This window comes from Apteryx mantelli, chromosome 21, assembly GCF_036417845.1.
Source record: "Apteryx mantelli isolate bAptMan1 chromosome 21, bAptMan1.hap1, whole genome shotgun sequence".
Classification (NCBI taxonomy): Eukaryota; Metazoa; Chordata; class Aves; order Apterygiformes; family Apterygidae; genus Apteryx; species Apteryx mantelli.
The window spans coordinates 10,832,741-10,853,667 of NC_089998.1; the positions used below are offsets into that span (position 1 = coordinate 10,832,741).

The 20,927-nt window shown below is 54.3% G+C and overlaps 1 protein-coding gene across 1 annotated transcript in view; it reads right to left on the reverse strand.

The window, feature by feature from the left end:
• Positions 1-20,186, reverse strand: part of LOC106491577 (collagen alpha-1(II) chain-like) — a 118,906-nt gene extending 98,720 nt beyond the window's left edge. The window contains exon 1 of the mRNA XM_067308831.1: positions 20,067-20,186. Coding sequence (XP_067164932.1) covers positions 20,067-20,157 — 91 coding nt within the window. The 5' untranslated portion in view covers positions 20,158-20,186. The remainder of the gene's footprint in view (positions 1-20,066) is intronic.
• Positions 20,187-20,927: the final 741 nt, after the last annotated feature.

The window sequence follows — 20,927 nt, forward strand, 5'->3', positions numbered from 1 at the left end:
CCTCTCCTGCAAGTCACCTCCTGTACATCCTACTCTGGAGTGGCCCTCTCCAATGGAGAGGCCAAGATACAATGCTCTTATACACATGCAGGTTGGAAGATACCAACTTCTCTTGTCCAAAGCCCACTTCATCCATAACCCAGCCTGCTATCCGTCCAGGTTCACCAAAGTGAGTAATGCATTAAACTCCTGCTCTGCCATGTCAGTATAATTATTAAAAAAAGAAGGAAGAAAAAAAAGAAGCTAGACTCATACGCTAAGTTCCCAGACTGAGAAGGAAGGTTTTACCAAAATAAAACTCTGTATCACAAAATGCTCCAAAATTACCAGGAATGTTTTAAGCCACAGACTGTATCCAATATCACAGTGGGAGAAATCCTTCTGGTGAAAGCGTTCTTCTTCCAAGACTTTAAAACACTGCAGGCTTGCAAAAGGCATCCCTTGCCACCTGGCCTTGCGTTCGATGGACAGCCGGCAAGGAAGACAGCCGCAACAAATTGCAGAGCCGAGGGATTTTACGTGGTTCCCGGGAATCACTCTCCAAAGCTTCCAGGATCTGTGAGCTCCTGAAGAGACACCCATCCTGGGCAACCTGGGGCAGAAGCACAGGAGCGAGGCCAAGGTCTCAGTCAACATGGACTCGCCTCCCTGGGCAAACAGGGAGCAGGGCGAGGAAGGCCGATAGGGATGGAAAAGATGTATTGCTGGACCAGGGGCTGCTCAGCGCAGTCTGCTGGACCCGTCTACACTAGCACCTCTACCGATCAAAGCTCTGTGTGTAGGAACTGGGGTGGTAGACACCTTTGGATGCCCGCACAACATCCCCAGATACCAGGCAAACCCCTTGTGCATCTCCTGAACCAAAGCATGGGGTAGAGCCAGTGTCGGCGAACACCACAGCCGACTGGCACCTTTGCAGAGCGGTAAGGTCCCAAGGGAAGAGAAGAAACTAAGTAAGAGGGATCCCACCGGAAGCTGTTGTTACATCTCCCACACTTCCAAAACACCTCTCCACATCTCTGCTGTGGGTCCTTAGGCACGGACAACCGTCTGGCACGCAGCATCTGCCACAGCGAGGCTCTGCTCTTCTCAGCCCTCCCAAAGCCCTAAGAAGGAGCAGGAAGGTACAAAGTCAAAATGCTTCTCGGAGGACAGTGCGCTGCAAACACCACGGGAGGTTTGCTCACGCTCTCCACACCTGGATTTCCTACGGGCAGAGAACATTACTTTCCTGTCTAACTCCAGCAATACCTGCTAAATTTATTCACATGGTGAAAGACAGAGCAATGTGCTGTGAACACGACGACTGCAGGGCCCCCAGCGTTCCTTCAGACAAAGAGGGGCGAGTTTGTTTTCAAATGATCAGATTAAACATCCTCGAGATTGCTGTAGCAATCACTCACGCTGGGATTGCAGCAGTGCTTCCAGCGTTTGCTGCATACTTCAGCGCTCAGCGAGCGGCAGGGCTACATAAAGCGGTTTTTCTTCCTTTTCCTTTTTTCTAGTTTGGAAGTGAAACAAACAAAAATAAGTAAAAAGTCAAATTGGACTGAATGGCTGTACCTGTCCCACCAAACCTTCAGCAAAACAAACACTTTAAAGAATCAGCTCAGCTTAAAAATACATAATTTTTTCATTTGCCACAAAATCCCCAAAACAGAGAGTGCCATCACAGAACAACAAAGCTAGCAGAGCCCATCACCACCCAGAGATTAGGACACTGCTCTCAGATGTCCCCAGAGATGCCCTCAGAGAACCAGGGCCAAATGTGCCTTCTCCCTAAAGTATTTGGCCCCTACATTTCAAGGATCTGCTCTGCCTCCCTCTCGCCAGTGCCCTAATGTACCGTGCGATGGACTGTATGACTGCCACGACTGCATCATGCAGTTCAGTCAGTATCTGGAAGAGGGAGGCAATTACTGGGGGGGGAAAAAAAAAAGATGCCCCAGTGCCAGGCAGCTCTTTGGAAGCTAATCCCTCATGGTCAGGAAGCAATGGGGCAGTTACTTTTCTACAGAAAACCAAAGACGGAAGGGCATGGGGAAGGAAGCACAACCATTCAGTCCAACATCAAGGTCTAGGGAGCCTCATTTCACGACGTTCAGCAGAACATGGCCGAATTGTCACTCAAGCTAAAGAGAAACCTTGGTCGGGGTGTCTGGCTTCTTGAGGACCTACTCTCCGTTAAAGATGAAGCTTCGCTCTTCTCTACTGCAGCAGGAGCTACAAAAGTGACAGATCCAGGGCATCGTTTCAAATAAAACAGCAACCATCACTCTGAGATGTCAGTAATCTCCTGATTATTTTACTGTGCTTTGAGCAAGCAGTTCTTGTGCTGTCTTTGATACGGCAACTGTTGATGTTACAGACTTCAAAAAAGACAACTCTTCTCCTACACACTTAGCCCACTTTCAGGTTTGAGATAAGAGGAAAAATCTACTCATTTATCCAAGCAGAGCAACATGCATCCCTTTAAGCTGTGAAAAGCCCCGATGACCCATCCCTTTCTTCTTCATGTTCAACTCGCATGCAGGCAGGGAAGCAAAGCACCAGCAATGGCCTAAGACCTCACCGTGCTGGCCCGGGCACAACCACAACAAAAAGAGGCGCCTTCCTCTCCAGGCTGCTTGCAATCCAGGGCTTGAACTGCATTAACCCTGGCTCTGGGAAGTTAATGAGTTGGTGCTGAGAACCAGAAAAACAGAAAAAGGAGGAGCAACCAGGCTGCAGCGAGTCAGGCAGCTTCGAGCCCTCTCCACACAGGCAGCAGGGGCGAGGACAGCCCCAGCTCCATCTGCACATCAGCCAGGCTCTGGCTTTTTTATCAGGCTATTTATCTCAGCTGCTCCCAGTCCTACTCTGTTTCCAATCAGGACGCACTACCCGCTTCGCCTGGGCCCGGTGGGAATTTCCGTAAAAGCCTGGAAGGAATATAAAAATGAAACACAAACACATTCAGGGAGATTAAAGCAGGGAAAAGGTGACAGCACTCCGTGAAAATGAGCAGGGCTCGGCTTTCTCGCTTCTCGTGAAGCAGAGAGCCGGGGGGAGAGCTCCCGGCTGCTCGGCCCCAGGAGCATGGGGCTCCTCCGCCAGGGCTTCTTCACCCCGGGAGGACACAAGGATGCGGAGATCCGAGCAGATCTCATCTGTGCCGGGCTACGTGCACTCGCAGCACATGTCTTCCACATGCGCAGAACACACCCACAGGTCCGACCACGTCTACCAAACACACCACCATGAGTCACAGTCACACGCTGGAAGCGATCCAGGGGCCGAGGGCCTCTCTGCCGTGTAAGCTTCACTAATCTGGAGCACATTTCGATGCAGATTATGACAGGTTGCTTGAAAATCAGCTCCACACAAAGACTCCTTTCCCGTGAAACTGAGCCAGAAGAAATGCTCAGGAGCACACCTAATGCTCTCCAACATGGAGAGTATCCCGTGGACATTCAGTCCACAGGACCAGACTGCTCCAAAGTAAAAGCCACAGAGCCCATATAACGGGGATACTTGGGCCTCAGAACAAGCTGTCTTGCTCTGCAGATCTGCTCTTGGTGGACCACACCACTTGCTGACACAGACATTCTCTTAGAGCTCCACATACTGGTCTCATGAACATTTCTGAGACTCTTTCTTTTAATTAAGCTTCCTAAGCCCCACAGCTATAGAGAAAAGCTTGGAAAACCTGACTGCTAGTGGTCCAGACCCAGCAAGACAAATGCAAATGTTTGGAGGTGATTTTTTTTGTTCTTTTCAAACCTCCTCATTTCTTTTACGCCAGGGGTTTATTACCCCAGAGGACTCCAGGCCTATTCACGGCTGGAGAGGCATCCACCTCAGCTCACACCTTCTCAGAAACAGCCTTCCCCGTTGTCTTGCCTTTTCCAGACAGGCATTTTGCTGGAGCAGCTAGAAGTAGCACAGAGAAAGCCATCCATCCCATCTTCACTCCAGGGAACGTCTCTCCAGATATCCACCACATCCTTGCCCAGGTAAGAGCTTCCAGTTCTCCACGACGCTAAGGCCAGGGAGGTTTGGGCAGCCTTGCAGCAGAGTCTGCGCTGGTCTCTGCTCACTCCTTGCCCAGCCCCAAGACCTTCTTTGCCCTCACAGCGACAACCACGCTCATGCATCCAGATCAGTCACGCAGATGTTAACTGAGTCTTGTGGGACCTTGTGCCCACTGCAAGGACACACTGTGCCTGCTCCGATGCTGCTGGCAGAGAAGCTGAGGGAGCGCAGCACCTCGGGAGTGAGCCGTCTTGAAGATGGACACGTTGCCATCCCCTGCAGCAGTAAGACAGGAGAGGCATCTCCAGAGAGCGGTGCTGGGAGAGGAACAGCCCTGGAGAGGCATCCACCCCACGTGCTCTGAACTCAGCAAGGCGCCCCCGGCAATAGCTAACACCACACACCAACCTTTCCCTGGCCAAAGCAAGGTGAGGTGAATCCCCCTGTCTGTGCTGAATGCAAAACCAGCCAAGAAGCTGGGTAAATACCCAAGTAAACAACTGCAACGGAGCTCCGTGCTACCACTGCCTCACCACTTCAGCGTTGCACAGGTTTGCCTCCACTCACAGCTCAGGCCTTAGGAAGCACGCTCAGAGACTGCCTCGCTCTGCAGAGGGATGAGTTGCCCCCAACACCACGGAATCAGCCATGTAAGAAGGGAAACATCCTTTCCGCTTCCTCTCGTGCAGAGGAACACGCCACGGCCAAGGGACGAGACATCTGGGTATCTTTGCATTCTTGGTCTGAAGCTCAGACCACACAACTGTGTGGTTGCTGGAGGCGTCAGGAATGGATTAACTAGAACTAGCTGATTCCATCTTCGAAATGGCCCTTTAAAAAGAGTCCCCATTGAGCTCCCTGGCTGGGAGCCAGGACTACACAGGAACCAAGAGGAGATCTGGCTCGCTTTCTTGCTCTATGATGGTCAAATCCTTGATTTCTTCCAGTGCAGCCAACAGAATCTTTCACTGGAGGAAACTTTTTCTGAGCAAAGTGACAGGAGGAAGGATGCACAAGCCCTCCCTCTTCTCGGAGGCCACTTCTGAGGGCAGGGTCTCACCACAACAAGCCACAAGGCCAGGAGCAGAAACACCTCCATGGTAGCAGAGCAAACACCTCCCAAAAGGGCAAAAGCAGGGCGATGGAGCCCAGGAGCAAGCTGCAGCCTGTGCAGTGTCACTGCAGCTCCACCAAATCCACCAGGCAGCCAGGGAGCACATGTGTGCCAGATGCTTCATATTTTGGGAGGAGGGGAGGAGAGGTGCAAAGGTCAAGGTCACAAGCAATGGCTGACTACGTTCTTTATGAAGGGGCCTTACAGGGGGAGAGGGAGATGGGCGGAAATACCAGCCTGTGTGTATAAAAACCATACACGGTGGGATTCACGATCACGGTTGCACATGTTTGGCTCAGGAGAGGCAGGAAGTTACACGGCATGGAGGTCCCTCACATCTGAAATGAGCGGGCCGGGAGAGGCCACAAACCAACGCAACGTGCTCTGAAATACCCTGGGATGCTCCTTAATCCATTGCTTTAACACCCCAGAGAGGGCCACAACCACTAAGGCTTAGGGTCAGCCTCCAGCTCTCGACATTGCCCCTCTTCTTTCTCCCTTCCCTGCGGCAACGAAACACTGTGTTGAGAGCTGCAATTGCCGGGAGGCCACATGGAGAAGGCTTGGAGCTCCCTCCTTGCTCGGGCACCTCCTGGGAGTGCGTCAGCCTGTATCGCCTGCCCTCACCTCTCCCCTTCCTGAGTATCAGCTGGCCCCTTGCACTGGAAAAGAGGAGGCTGCAGTCTCAGGCGTAACTCTCAGGAGCTTCTTTCCAAACTTCGAGACCAAGTTAAACTAAATCAGGCTGCACGTATCACAGATAAGAGCTCAAACATGAAGGCACAGTTTTGGAAATACCGCTGATGCCGCCAAGGATGTTTTATTTCCTGTGCCAATACATGTGAAGTTATAGCTCTTAGAAAATTGCATTTAAAAATAACGCCGTGACAAGGTTGTCAGAATGCTTCAGCTGCGTGATTGCTTAAATCCTGCCGCGGCGAGTGTCATCCCCGTTTTACTGACAGCTACGAGGAGCACGGGATTTGCTAAGAGGAGTAAAGCTGAGCCGCGAGCTGGGAGGCGAGGAAGCCCTGTAAGGAGGGAGCTGGCAGTCACCCGTCTCCCCAGCAGCACGGGTAGCGCGGAGCTGACTCCCTGCTGTTGGCAATGACGCAGGAGGAGAAGGTGCGTCTCCAGCCGCTGCTCGCTCGGTTGAGCGATGCCAAACACGAGCACATGTGTCCTTCCAGCAGGGCTGTTCCTGCTGCCCGTCTACAGCCACGCAAAGACCAGCCTGGCCCCACGCACGGGCCCTCTGCGCTCAACCTGCAACACCAGAGCTCCTTCTGGAAGCGTGTCCTCCCAGAGAAGATGCCGAACACCGCTCCAGGCAATTTTCATGGCTGGGTGTCTTCTCTTCCTGAGAGGAGGAGGAAGGCAGCTGAGACAGGCAGGGTCTGGGAGCAGAATAAGCAGGCATCAAGATGTTGCAACCAATCTAGCAAGCAGCAGGGATTGCCTCCGGTTAGATGGGGGGCTCAGGGAAGGCAAGAGGAAGAAAGCATGTCAAAATGAAAGGAGGAATGAAAGGATAAGTTTAGAGTTCATTGCTGACCTGCTAGTAAATTTTAGGGACACAAAAACACAAAGCCAGGGGATACAAGGTCTAAGATTTACATCCAGCCATTTTTTCCAGATCTAGCTGGACCTGCCTCAAACAGCGGTTGCGCTACATGACCTCCAGAAGTCTCTTCCAACGCGAATTACTCTGCGACAAGCTCCCACACATAACTGCGCGTGATGCACTTACTCTCTGCCTCCTGCCATTGCGTGTGACGTTAAGCATGCTTGGAATATCTAAGCAGCCATAAAACTTGATTCCTCCCAAGCCCGGCTCTCCTGGTGAAATGCAAGCAACAATCCCGATCAGTGGCGGTGCTGGGGCCCACTTACACCCTTCCCGCCCAGATTCATGACTACTTAAGACAGGAAAATCTAAAATGCAAGTGATTAAACCACAAGAACCAAAGACGCAACCTGTAAGCGCTGTCTTCTATAGCACGCATGCCCGGGATCAGCAATGAGGCACAGCAGTTCTGCTTTCGTTTCATTTTGGGTCACTTCAGCTCAATCAGCATCCGTAAAGCAGAATGAGAGGCGTCGCTGAGCATGGGATCTCCTCCTATTCATCCATTTGAAAGGCAGAAGGGACCCCTGCGATCTGATTTGCTACAAAGGACCTGCCATAGGTGGTCTCCAGCTCAACTCCTGCTTCAAGACCAATAGCCGTGTCTGAACTACAAAAAAGCATCTTTTCCTTTAGGAAAACCACCTCATCTGGATTTAAACTTCTCCAGCAACTGCGACTCTACCACAACCCCAACTCAAGGTAGACCAGCAGCAAATTAAATAACATACACAATCACAACCCGTGGGTTGTTACAGTTAATGTGGGAGGTTTTAATTAAAAGTTAACACTAGGTAGTGAAGCTGTAGAAGAAAATTAACAGCAGTTTTACTGCATATGGTGTAGGATTCCCAAACGTCCACTCATTTGGAGAGGAAAACCACGAGCGAGGCATTATAATGAACTCATTAATAAGGATTCAGAAAACTGCTCACTGTGGGCAGGCGCCTGACCTCGTTAGAAAGACCCACCAAAAAAAAAAACCATTTTCGTTCAGAGCAAGTTTAGCGGCTTAAAGGCTTAGCCTGCGAGGGGGGGAAATGTTGCGGACTTCGGCCATTAAAGCACGGTATGTTGTTTTGACAGATCTGGCTAATCTGCCTGGGATAACTTTCCCTGTCGATAAGCTGCAGGAGCAGTCGGAGCTGTGCAGCACTTGGGAAGATCCCAAGGCTCTCGCTGCAGATAGCACTGCCCTGTGACGCCTCCGGGAAGGCATTCGGATTTAAGGCCGCTTAAAAACAGACTTGTAAGTAAGCTCTGGTCTGATGCAGCTGTGACCTGCCCGGGTTTTGCCCCTCTGATACATCAGTTACTGCAAGGGAGGGTATCAGCGGGAACTTTGGGGTAATTTCCACTTGCCTTTTTTTGCTGCCACTGATGCACGGGGGGGGGGGGGGGGGGGTGTCAGAACAGGACCCACAATCTGCCCCAGGCTGAAGCCTTGCTCAAACACTCCTCATTAAGGAACTCAGACCCTTCCTCTTCCTCCCCAAAAGATTAATACGTGCAGTTATCGAAAAGAAACAGGAACAAATGGTGGAATTTTTCATTTAGGTTGTGGGTTTGGCGCTTGGGGCTTTGGTTGCCCAGCTTTGCCCTGAGACCGCAAAGCAGAAACAGAATCTTTCCAAAATGCGCATTAAAACAGCAGGAATGAAGACCCACACAATAACCACCCTGGCCAACAAAAATGCAAGACCCTGTAATCATCTAATTGTGGCCACCGAGTTCCTCCGAAACGTGTTTGGCAGCAACACCAGATGCTTCACCCCCACTGCACTGCAGCAAAAAATTTGTGTTCCTTGGTGCTCGCTGTATTTAAACCTCTAATAGAGAATCCCTGGTCTCTGCATGGAAAACACCAGATATGCATTGAGGAGCTGTCTGGACACAGCCAAAATGCAGGCGTTTCAACCTGATTTAGGAGCGCAAAGGGCAAAGGGCCATTCCCAGATGCCTTCTACCTGCAAAGTGCTCTTTCGCGGTCTTTCTCCATGCTTTGCGCCTTTCTTTTTTTGCAGCTTAGTGACTGCGGGGTTTAAGTGCTGCACCTAATCTCTGGCCAAAGCGAGCAAGTTGCTGTCACCGCTTGGACCCTGCTGGCAAGCCCAGAGGATGACCAGGAGCATCTGCCCGCGCCGCAGCGTGAACCTCATGGCATGACGCTGCCCGCGGCCACCCGGCTCCTCGGAGCTGTTCCCTGAGCCCAAGCCGCAACGGGCAGCTATAAATTTTGCTTTGACGGAGGAAAGGGCTTTAAAATCAAATGCCTCCTTCCAAGGGCGTAATTCGCTGCTGGTTCCCAACGTCGCGTTAAACTGGCTTTGCTTCCACATGGGTTTTAACACCGGATGGAGGATGTGAGCAGCTGCAAGAACAGGCAGCTCAACTCCCAAAATAGGGATTAATCCCTGCTATTTCCAGGCGTTTACCGCAGCACGCAGATGGTGAGCAGAGGGGCTTTCGGAGGGATCCTTTATAAGGAAGGGACAGAAACACTAAAGCCAGCATGGAGAAGTCCTGCTGGGGCACTGCAGGGGTGACGCCTGCCTGGCACCAAGCGGGTCGAGGGCCGAGCCCTAGGGACTGTTTTCCAGCTGCAAAGGAGGGGATGCTGCATTCTCCTAGAGGTGGACATTGCTTCTTGTGATGCCCAAGCAACAGCCACCACGGGGCACCACGGAGGTTAGGTCCTCTGTCCCCATCTCCGGCTTCTCACCCAAACCTTCCAGTTGGCCATCCTCAAAGTTAAGACATTCAAAACGCTGCAGAACGGGGTGGGGGGAAAAAAAAGAAAAAAAAAAAGAGCACAGAAGTTGCTTCAAATCCGCTCACGCAAATCTCGCTCCCAGAGCGCGAGATCCAGCTCGACACGCTCGAGGTCTCCAAGCCCCTCTGCATCGCTAACGACCTTTTAAGAGCTCTCATTACGGAGTGCGTCGCTCAGCTGTCACACGGCCGCCCACCGACACGCACGCAAACGAAGACCGGCATTTCCACGGGCAAACCCCAAATCCAGCCGTTGAACCGACCCGCTCGAGGACTTCAGAGCCGTATTAATAATGCAGCTCTGTCAAACTAGAGGTTGGCGTGGCAGCCGCCTCCACCGGATGACAGCTCGTTCGACCTGTCTCTTTAATCAAAGCAACACTTCCAACGCCCAGGGGAAGCTGCCGTTGAAAACGGGGGCAGCTTTGGCTCAGGAAAGCAAAGGCTCGGCGGCAGGAAAGCCAAAAAAAAAAGTCTTAATAAGATGTACCTCTTTCGTCCCGAAAAGCCACACTTAAACACTGCCTGATCAAGCCGCAAAAGATTATACGCCAGCCTGAAGGCTCCAGCTGTGCGAGCAGCAGATTTTGCTGTAGGGATTGAACTGGGGGGGGAAAAAAAGGAAAAAAAAAAAAAAAAGTATTTTTTGGCTGACTGCAAAGCGATCTTGTCTGTCTTTACGAACCTCACTGAAACAGGAGGCCAGCGCGAGTTTTCCGCTTGAACTGTTTGGAGCCCCTTCCTTCTCCCCTTTCCTTCTAGTAAAAGTTAACCTCAACGACTCATTTCGAAGAGATGAGTTGGGAGAAAAATACAAATTTCAAATTCTAGCTGAAGCTGTTTTCCATCTTCACAAGGAATTTCCAAATCTACCACATGCAAATTTGCATTGGGGGGGGGGGGTGAATGATGCACAGCCCTGAAAAGAGGACCCAAGTCTCCCTCTCCAGCCCGGTGCCTACGTCCTGTTGGGTGGTTTCCCAAAGCTTTTTGCAGATTGCTAGAGTAGAGCAATAAATTCTCCTTCCCCACCCCACAGCTCTACAGTGTTCGTGCCTGGGGTTGCCTCAGAAATCACTTTTGGTTCACAGCTGACCGAGGCTCCACTCTCTTGTGGCTTTGGCTGTGGTGGAGCCCCAGTTTTTGCTCCTCTGTGGTTTGCACGGGCGCTGCGTGCCGTCGGGTGGCTGCTGCAGCCGTCTCGCTCCCGCATTGCAACGCGTGCCCAGCACACGAGGGAAAAAGCAGCGTTCACGCACATGGCATGAGCGAGCACGGCCCAGCGCCCAGCACCAGTGGGGTCTGCAGGGGACGGGGGGGTGCCGCGGCCCCACGCCTCCCACTCCCCCAGAGCAAGGAGAATTCCTCTGCCAGGATGCTCCTCAGCAAAACCCCCCCAGAGGACAAGCTGGTGTGAAAGATCCTGGGCTGCTCTCCGCAATAAAGCAGCCTCCCCCAAATCCCCGTGTGAGCCTGGATTTCATTTCCAAGCCTAAGCGGTTGGGGGGGGGGGGGGGGCGGCTGCTGCGATAAGCACCAGCCACAGCCGCTGCCGCAGCGGCCTGCAGCAGAGCCGCGGCAGAAACTGTCCGTGCATCCGTCACGCGTCAGTTTGGGGCTCCGAAGTGCTTCAAGATGTCCTTGCAATATATGACCTACCTGCTGCTTTTATTTCTCCTGCTCCCAAAGGAAATAGTTTGTATTTTATCTAAATGCATCAACTTCGAATTAACCCGTCTTGCACAAGTGGGGCAGCATCTCTGCATAGTGCGAATTGTTAGGGCAGGCGATGTTCAATAAATGGAAGTTAATTACCTTTCTCCGGCTTCCCCCCCCCCAACCAAGAAAATAAAAACTGCCATTTAAATGATCTTAAGAGCTCAAAAAGAAAAAAAAAGTCTGACCTTTGCTTGCACTCTGGTAACAGCAACAAAAGGGGGGGGGGGGAGGGAGGGAATCAACTGTTTTCCCTGGGCGAAACCTGTCTGACCTGTGCTCACCCCCGTCATCTCCACGAAGCTCATTTACCGGGAGATGGACTCTGCCCACCTGTTGTACGGAGCCAGCAAATACAAGACATAAGGCCGGGGAGGGGGAGCAGCAGGTCCCATCCCAACTGCTCCACTGCTGAGCAGAGCTCCCAGGTGACCATAACCGCCGATTACGTGGCTCCTCGGAGCAGGGAAAAAAAGCAATTGCACATGCAAAAGCTCTCAGAGCAACCTAGAAGTGGACCTGTGCCCCCAGGAGAGCATCTCATAGCACAGTCCACCCCTGGCAGCAAAGCTTCTCAGACACCTCCTTGATGTCCTTGAGGCGACACCTCTGACCACATGGTGTTTCCGCAGGGCCCCCATCCCAAGTTGCTGCTGTAACCCTGCTATTCTGCAGACACTTTTCCACGAGAAAGCTTTCTACGAAGCTGCCGCAGCTCAGCGCAGCAACAGAGCTCGGGCCGGCGGAGGAAAGCACATGAGAGCATCTTTCCTCGAGAGGAAAGGTGGAAGCTGCCTATTCCCCCTGTCCATCACCTTCTGACACCTTACAGGTCGCCCCTAACATGGGCCAGCAGCAACGGCTGCATTTGCTTTTAAGCGCAGATTTTCATCTCCAGCAAATCCTGAATGCAGCAAGGATGAGGGCAGAGGAGGATGATTTCCTTCAGTCTCAAGAAAGCAGCATCTCAAGTGAGAGCCTGATGGTGACAAACCTGCGGCGTATGGAAGGGCTCCTGTCACCGCTGGGGCCCCAGCAAGACTCCGGCGCCGGTCTGCTTTGGGGACAACCCACCTCCCAAAGTGCATCGTGCATAGAAAACCCCAGCTGCCCCGCTGCTCCTTGCAGCTCCCCACGGTTTGCAGCAACAACTTCCCTTTCCGAAAAGCGAGGCAGAGCTTAGCAAGCTTAGCAATAAAACAATCCTCGTCTAGCAAGGACCAAGCTCTTTCTGCTCCTCATCACGGATGCAGTGAGGGACCTTGCAGAAGTATCCGATTTCCAGCGATGAACCCCCTCTGGGAAGGGCGATGCAATGTTAATAGAGGGAGATTTATGCTAAGACCAGTGTTAAGCTTCTGAGAAGCTCTCGTGTGACTTCACTGTTTGCAGAAGCCTTTAACGGGCTTGTTTATCCAAGAACGTCCCACCAGCTCAGCCTAACAGGCCGTGCTGCTGGCTCATTTTAGCAGCACCACTATGAGAGCTGGGAGCAATCCTGAAGCCCCAGCTCCAAGAGTCACGGGAATTAAGCAGAAACTCCTCTTCCACTCTAAAAAGAGTGGATGAACCTGCTTTCTATGGAAATAAGCCTGGAAGCGTGAGTGTCTAAGTCTCGATAACCAGAAAATAAATACCGGGTCCCTCGACTGAATCGTTGACCCTCCTCGTAGCTACCCGTGCGCCGCTAAGGGGTCGCAGCACAGGCATCAGCGGCTTGTGACCTACAGCGGCCTTTAACCTTGCAGAAATCACGCTGCCGGGGGGCACCCCGGAGCCAGGCAAAGTTCAACGCGGGTAATTAGCGCTGCACTAATTACCACGGTGGCGGCACGGAGACGCGCCGTCAAGGTTGGCGCGTCCGAAACAGAAGCTGATTTTTGTCCCTGTATTGCTCCCTTGAGTTCTTGGAGCGGGAAAGGGGGGGGGGGTTAATTCTTAGCCAGTTTTGCCAAATGAGGGTTGCAAGAGAGCGCGGCTCTTCCGCCGAACGCCCCCTCCACCTCGGGGGGGGGCAGGTCGAATTAAGCCCACGCACAATGAACAGACCGTGGGGGCAAGAAGTCCCTTCATGCATCGTCACCAGCAGCCAGAAGGCACTTTGCCCTGGTAGCGTAGCCGTCCCCCCTCAGGAAAGCAGGGGCAGGACAGACAGACACAACCAAAGGCTGCCTCTGACTGCGAGCCCCACACTCACTCTGCAGTGTGCAGCAGCGCTGCGAAGGACGTGGAGAGAACTAGCTCTGCCAGCCCAGTTTGTTTAAAAACAGGGAGCAAAAATGAAGTCTTGCCAAGACACGGGAGCACTGCCCAGGGCGTACAGCCATCCGCGCTCAAAGTCCAGCCCTGGAGAGGATGAAGTGCTCAGGGGTAATGTCTCATTCTGCTCAGTTTTGTGTTCTCTTTTCTACACGTGTCCCAGGCTTGACCAGCAGCCTGCTGAGACTGTCCCGAGAACCAAGATTCAAGGACAAAAAAGCCCCCGTGCCAGCCTTGGCTGTGCACATTACAACAAATCAAACGTGACTTGACATGGAAAACCATCGTCCCATACCGGCGTAGTCCCAGAGTACTGCAAACACGAAGCAGAGCTGAGGCAGGAGCCTAGCAGGCCCGTAACTATTTCTAGCTGAGCTAGGTGCTAGATTAAAACCAAAAAAAAAGGATGGGGAGAAGGTAAGGAAAATGTCACTTCAATGGGAAGGGCAAGACAGCAGTTGATGTAGAATGACCAGCTCCCTATATGAGCAAAAGCAAAACTTTTCAGCGCAGACGTGCAATGAACACATGGAGACATCTCAGGAGGATCTGTAGGCCAGTGGTTGCTAACACAGTTTCCTGAAGCCCCTAATTCCCTCCCTGGTTAGGTAAAGGAAGGGCTGGATTTCCAGAAGCTCTGAGCAACTTCTGCTGTTGTTAACCAGCCCATCAACAACTCCCAGTGAAGACCACTGCAAGACCAGACGTTCTCTCCAAGTGCTCAAATTGGATTTAGCATCTAACTTACAGCAACTTGGAGTGATCCACTGGGGTGCTGGAGCCCCACGACTTTTTGCTATCATCCTGCCTGTCACACCACAGCAGCAAACATGAAGACAAGCCTGGGGAAGGCTTAACACAGCAACAGATCCCGCTCGCTCATGAGGAAGCTATCACCAAAGTGCTGCAGACCAGCTGCCGGGCTGCTTCCCTTCGCTGTTCCTGCAAGGGTTCATGAGGGAGGAAACGGGCTTCGGCCTCCTTCTCCTGCCAGCCCGGGCTCCTTGTTGGGCCTCCACGAGCGTGGCTGCAAGGCCCTCTCGCTCCGCCTGAGCCCACACCTGCCTCCCGATGCCCAGCTTTGATGGTGGCATAGTGAGGAGGGACAGAGGTCTCAGAAATGACCGTGCCCACAAACACGGTGGCGGTGGACAACCAGGAGCACAAAGACCCTTTCAACGCCTGCCTGAAAGCAAATTGTGGCACAAGCACCGCCAGGCTGGACATCGGAGCGGCTCCGTGGAGGTGGGCTCCTTCCTCCCCAAGCAGGTGCGACCTGGAGCTTGCACCCAGCTCGGACAAGGAGGACCAAGCTTGTAGCACCACGGGCACCCTGGCATCACGCGATTCCAGCTGCACAGCCAGCGCCAGCCATCCGGAGGCCCCGCTGCGGCTCAGCCGAAATCACAGCGAGGGCGCAGGGCTAGCGGCTCCGGGGAGGGGGCAACCACTGCTTCGGAGACCCAGCCCCAAGCTGCCTTGGAGTCCAACAACACCTCTTCACCGTGCCACAACGCGCCTCCCTGCCCGGAGGCACCCAAATGCCTCGCTGGCTCCCACGGGTGGTCGGGTTTGGCTGCGGCGGGGTCTCTGCCACCAAAAAGCGGATTTCCTAGTGCAGCGGGATTTAAACGTAATGATTTAGACCTGTTAGACGCAACTAAATAGACCCTGGCACGGCAGGAGGTGAAGGTCACGCAGCCCAGTGCCCGCGCGCCGGGGACTGCCGGAAAGGCAACGGGGGCATGGCCCTTAAAAGCACAGCGAGCCGGCGGCTATAGGAGACGAGGCTTTCCACGGGCCGCTGCGCACGGAAAAGCCTCGGGTTTCCTAAAGGTTTTGCAACTCAGCCTGATCCGAAAGGCTTTTTCGTGGGGACACTGCCAAACCGCTAGCCTGCGCTCCAGCTTAGGGCCATACAGACACGCTGCAGCCAGACGGAGAAAGCTGCTGGCACCCGCTGCGTAGCCGGGGCTGAAATTCGCCTAATAATCCGGCACGAGGCAGGCGTAACGCGAAGCTGTTGTTGCAGCCCGAACGGCTGAAGTTTGGCAAAGAGAAACACCGCAGCAAAGGGCGCTGCGAAGGCGGGTACAGGGGGGTCCCAGGAGCGGCTCCGTGCATGCACGTGTGTGCACACACACACACACGTGTGCACCCCGACATCCCCGCACCCGGCTGCTTTGCCGGATGCTGAGCACATCTCCCACCACCTCGGGAGGACGGTGGTGCAGGGTGGTCAGGCAAAGTGACCCAGGCTGGTAGGCACCATGTGTCCCTGTCCATCCTCAACCGTCTGCGGCAATTCGGGCCGTATCCCCAGCTGGGCTGACCAAGGCGCCTGAAGTGCCGCCGACTGCATTAATCTTGATGCAACAGGCACAGGCGTCTTTAGGCTGACAGAGCTCAAAAACCGATCGAGCAACAGTTAGCGAGTGCAAGTCGGGGCACTTGCGTTAGGTGCATCCTAGCTCAAGGTCAGGCTGGGAAGTCAGCCCGCGGGTCGGGTCTGTGACTGCCCGTCTTGCATATCATGAAGGAAAACGGAAGCGCTACTTCAGGCCCGGTGCAGAAGTCACCGAGCCAAATTCTCCAGCTTTTTTTTTTTTAATCCCCCTTTCTATGCGGGGGAGCAGAACAGACTAACGGGAAGAGGCCCCTCGGTACCTTCCCGCGGTACCGGCTGCCCATCTCGCCCCAGCGGAGGGAGCGCGGCCCTCCAGCGAGGCACGGCCCTGGGCACGTTCACGCTTCCAACCCACTTCACGTGAATCCAAAGCATGGCAAAACCAGGCTCTGCCCACAGGCTGTCTTTCCCCTGCATCCTCTCCGGTGCAGAAGACCTTGCATGAGAGGAACACATGAAGGGCCAGTGCCCCAAAGCCTAGTTTCAGCTTTAGTCCCGAATTAAAACTCTTCTGCCTGGTTCGAGGGATCCAGTACATCTACTGTCGCGCGCGCGTTTAGCTCTCCCGTTTGCTGCTCAAGGATCCTTTGAGATCAGAGCCGCATCGTAAAAACACAGTGGAAGGCTCTGTCCCTTTGCGTGAGGTTCTCGTAATTCTTGCAAGCCCTGAAGTTTTAATAGCTCATTCTCTGCCTTCGCAGGGGCAAACAGCCGCAGGGTAAAACTGCACAGATGCTCCCTCTGTGGCAGGGACAGGGGCAGTGACCCCTGTATTTAGGCCCCTTTAAGTGCACAATCTAGGGTCTTGCAAGGGAAAAAAAAATTAATACCAAGTAAGTGTGTAATTGAGGACTCCATAGCAACTTGCATGTACTGGAGGATCAAATGGACTGGAGAGTCCAAATCTGGTATTTCTGGATTTTTAAGTGATTGGCTTTGCAAACTAATTTGGATTTAGCACCATTTTGCTAGCTTTATATACACATGCATATTAGTAAGATCCATAGCGCATGAAACATATCCTACTCTACATACACAAACTGTGCTAATGCACAGCAATTTATGTATAGTTTTGCATATTTACATTAAGAGAAATGTTTGGTTTACGAAGTATACATACGCATCCTAATTACAAATAGACAGTAACGTAAGACGCCAGATCTGACTGCTGAGTTTTGCTGCACAAAGCTGTATTTGACATTCCAGAGTTTCAGCCCTTCAGGAGGAGAATTTATTAAAAGACTGTTTTCACTAACCTTCGAGCAAGATACACCATCTGCGGGAGCCAAACGGTGCGTCGTCAGATACCATTCTTCCCTTAATTGAGCAGATCTTAATTGAGTAACTCTAAACTTTAATTAAGGGCAAATTGTTCGTTCCCATTAATTTGTGGATCAGTTTCCTGGATGGGACTTTTTTTTTGGGGGGGGGGGCGTTGGTTGGTTTGGGTAGTTCTGTGTTTTGTGAGCCTGGGTCAGCGCTCCAGCCTTTCGCCTCTGGAGACCAGGCTTTAGGGCTGGAGCCGGCTTCCCCGCACAAGGGAGCCCACGCTAGCTGCACACTGAAAATCCAACCAACTTGCACGCAGCCAGGTTTTTCCCTCAAAGCTGTCACCCCTCCGGGGGAGATCAGCTCCCATATAATTCTCCCTTGAAAAATCAACTGCCCTCCAATTTGGGATGTGCCCCAATAATACCAAGTTTGTTACCTGGAACCAAGCAGAGGACCTGGAGGCAGCAACAACCAACATAACCAATCCTGACTAAGCTGGAGTGAAGCCATCTAAGAAATGACTTCTAATTTCCTTCCAGCCCAATGTGCCACAAGCTCTACAGCCCTTTCCCTCTCCTCCTGCGTTGTGTCAAGCAGAGGGAACGTTCAACCTCAGCAAGGTCCCGCAGGCTTTAAACAACAACTCCAGGACTTGAATCATTAGCTGCTCTCGTTTGGCAGTCGTTCTCCGCTTCGCTTACTCTCCACTTGACTCAGCCTCAGTGCGTGAAGCACCCCGGCCGGACGGATGAGCACCACGGGTCACTGCTCCGGGTTACAAAGCCGAGTCCAGCTCCGACATCGGGAAGGGCAGCCAAGAACTACTCCCTGCTTCACCCTCATCCCTAAATCAGCACAAAATCATCCGGCTGCAAGCCCGGTCATGAGGCAGGAGCCTGTCAACTGCGAGCAGGGATTTGGCTGGGGGAGAGATGAAGGAAAGCTAAAAACGGCTCACAAGAGCAACGAGGGCTTGGCCACATCCCTTGCTGGGATTTGAGGAGCTGCAGTTGTCGGAGCTGGGTGGAGGCACAGAAGAGGCAAAGCAGAGGCCGGGGAACCACCACGGAGCCCTTTGAATAACCCACACGGTGGGGGAGGGTACAGCGTCAGTAGGTACCATCCGAAGACCAAGAGCCCAAACCCCAAAAGACTGCCTTCTTTCACCTCAAAGCCTGAGGAACCCACGTACTCAGAGGACCATGTCCCATTCACTGGCAGGATCCAAATTTTTTCAGAGCTGACCTGGCAGTTTCTGAAAACCTGCCCACAGCTCATGACCTTTACCAGCACGGACAGCAGCGATCCAAGGGTAAAGCAGCATACCTGACTGTCGCTGGGCCAAGCCTTGGACTGGCCCATGACCCAAAGGAAACAAGAACACGTGAAGAGCACGAAGCTTCCCAATGTTGCAACAGCCCACGGCTGGCGGTTCCAGCTCTTCCTTTCTCCTGCCGGCCCCAGCGAAACACCGTACCTGTGCTTGACACCCCTCTTCTGCCCCCTCTCCCCTCCTGCACAAGCTGCCCAAGTTACTGGCTCCCACGTTCCTGCTGTGAAGTTCTACCCCAGATGCCCCTTGCGCCTTACCCACACTTGGGTTTCGTTCCAGTTTCCACCACTGGAATGAAATTCCCAGCGCAGTTTTCCAGGCTGTGAACCATATCACTCCAGCTTCATTTCTGAGCCAAGGTTCAAGTGGAGTTAAGCGCCACTGAGATAAATCAGCATTTTTCTCTCTCAGGACCAGATTCCCACCGACATGACCATACTGAAGTCTGTGGCGTACTCGAGTTTATTCCATGCTTGTACGGTTTTTGGGCTTTGCATAGGGCATAGGAGCAGGGGGTTCATAGCTCTGATTGGGACCCTTAGGTGTTATCGTAATGCAAATAAAGAGTAATAACTCATGTCTTCGAAACGGCCAGAACTCCCTTCAAAATAAAGGTCCTCTTTTATAGTAACTCTACCAAATTATTCACCATCGCACAGAGAGCTTATCACTTCAAAATAAAAAGGCACAGCTCAGACTTTGGACACTGTTTCCTTAAGGTTTTCAAGAGGCGAATGAGCCCAGTGTCCGATGCTAAACCGAGAAGCTAAGGGACCCGGCCGCTGCGCTCCCACGTCCCGGGTAAGAACTGGCCGTTCCTTCTGCCAGGAGAAACGGAGGGTTCACAGTCCCCAAAAGTTTCATGAAAACAGGGGACTGACAGTGACCCAGAGACGAAAGCCTGTGAAGATGGGGTGCATCGGAGAGAGACGCCGCAGATGCCCCAAATACGAGCAAAGCTTCACTTGTGCTGCACAGCTCCGCGTTATAGGTACGACACTCCAGAGGAGCCACCGGCGAGCCAGGCTGCGACACCCTGCCCCGCTCCAGCACTGGCCTTGCAGCCTGCCGCGCCAGCAGCGCCCCTTGCACCGCACCGAGACCCCCCAAATTCACGCCACATGTGTCCCCGCTGCGCGCTACCGGCGGCCACGGCGCTGCCGGCCGCGCTCCGCCTCGCACCCGGCTCTGCGGCGGGCGGGCAATCCTGGTTTAACAGTGCATCCTAGCGGAGAGCTCCTCTCCTCTCCTTCCTCCTCCTCCTCCTCCTCCTCCGGCGCGCTGCGCGGAGCATCCCCGCCAGCCGGGCTGGGGGTGCGCGGAGGCGGCGAGCTGAGCTCCGCACCGCACCGCACCGCACCGCACCACTCCGCTCCGCACCGCACCGCACCGCACCGCACCATTCCGCTCCGCACCGCTCCGCACCGCACCGCACCGCACCGCTCCGCACCGCCGCGCAGCCCGGGATCCCGCCGCCCGCCCCGGGGGTCGCTCCCGGCCCAGCAGAGAGGGGTCCCGCCGCCGTGCGCGGCCCCGCCGTGCTCCCTCTTACCTGCGAGCAGCCCGGAGCCCGGCTCGGGGGGCTCCAGCCCCGCCAGGCAGAGGCGCAGGGCGCAGAGCAGCGCCAGCGCCCCGCAGCGCATGGTGCGGCCGGCCCCGGCCCCGGCCCCGGTCCCGGCCCCGCGCCGCCGCCGCCGCCGCCGCCGCCGGGGCAGGCAGGGCCCCGCCGCCCCGCGCCGCTCCGCCCCGCTGCTGGGGGGGGCGCTGGGGGCCGCCCCCCCCCCGCCCCTCCTGCGCGGGGGCTGCAAGGGGTGTCGCTCCCACCCACCCACGCACACGCACGCTCTTACTCTCCTCGGCTTGGTGCCGCAGGGGTTAATGCCGCCCCCCCCCCCGTGGTGCTAATTTGGCCTCCATAGGGAAAGGAGACCCTCTCCTCACCCCCCCCAAAAAAGTTGCCGCCAAGTGTGACCGAGGGTGCACCTTACCCCCGAAGCTGCCCCCCCCCCCGCCTGCAGCCTCCCCGGGGTGCCCGGCACTGCCGCCACGGGGCGCTGGGGATGCGACACAGGGACGGTGGGGATGCGACACAGGGAACCGTCGCCCTCACGGCGCTGCGGCGCCTCCGCTCCCGCGCTGCTGCTGCTGCTGCTGCACCTTTGCCCCAGCCGCAACCAGCCAGCAGCGCCGTGGAAGCTATCCGCAGGCAGACATCCCCAAACCGAGTTTGTCCTGTGTCTGTACGGCACCGTGCGCAGCGAGCCCTGCCCCACGGCAGACCCTGCTCCACGCTACGCCTTAAACTCTGCCCTATTACCCGCTCAGTGGCAGCGGAGGGCACGTGGCAGGGACCCTGCTCCCGCGGCCACGCTGCTTTGCAGGAGCGCTCTGCCCTAAGTGACAGACCCGAAGA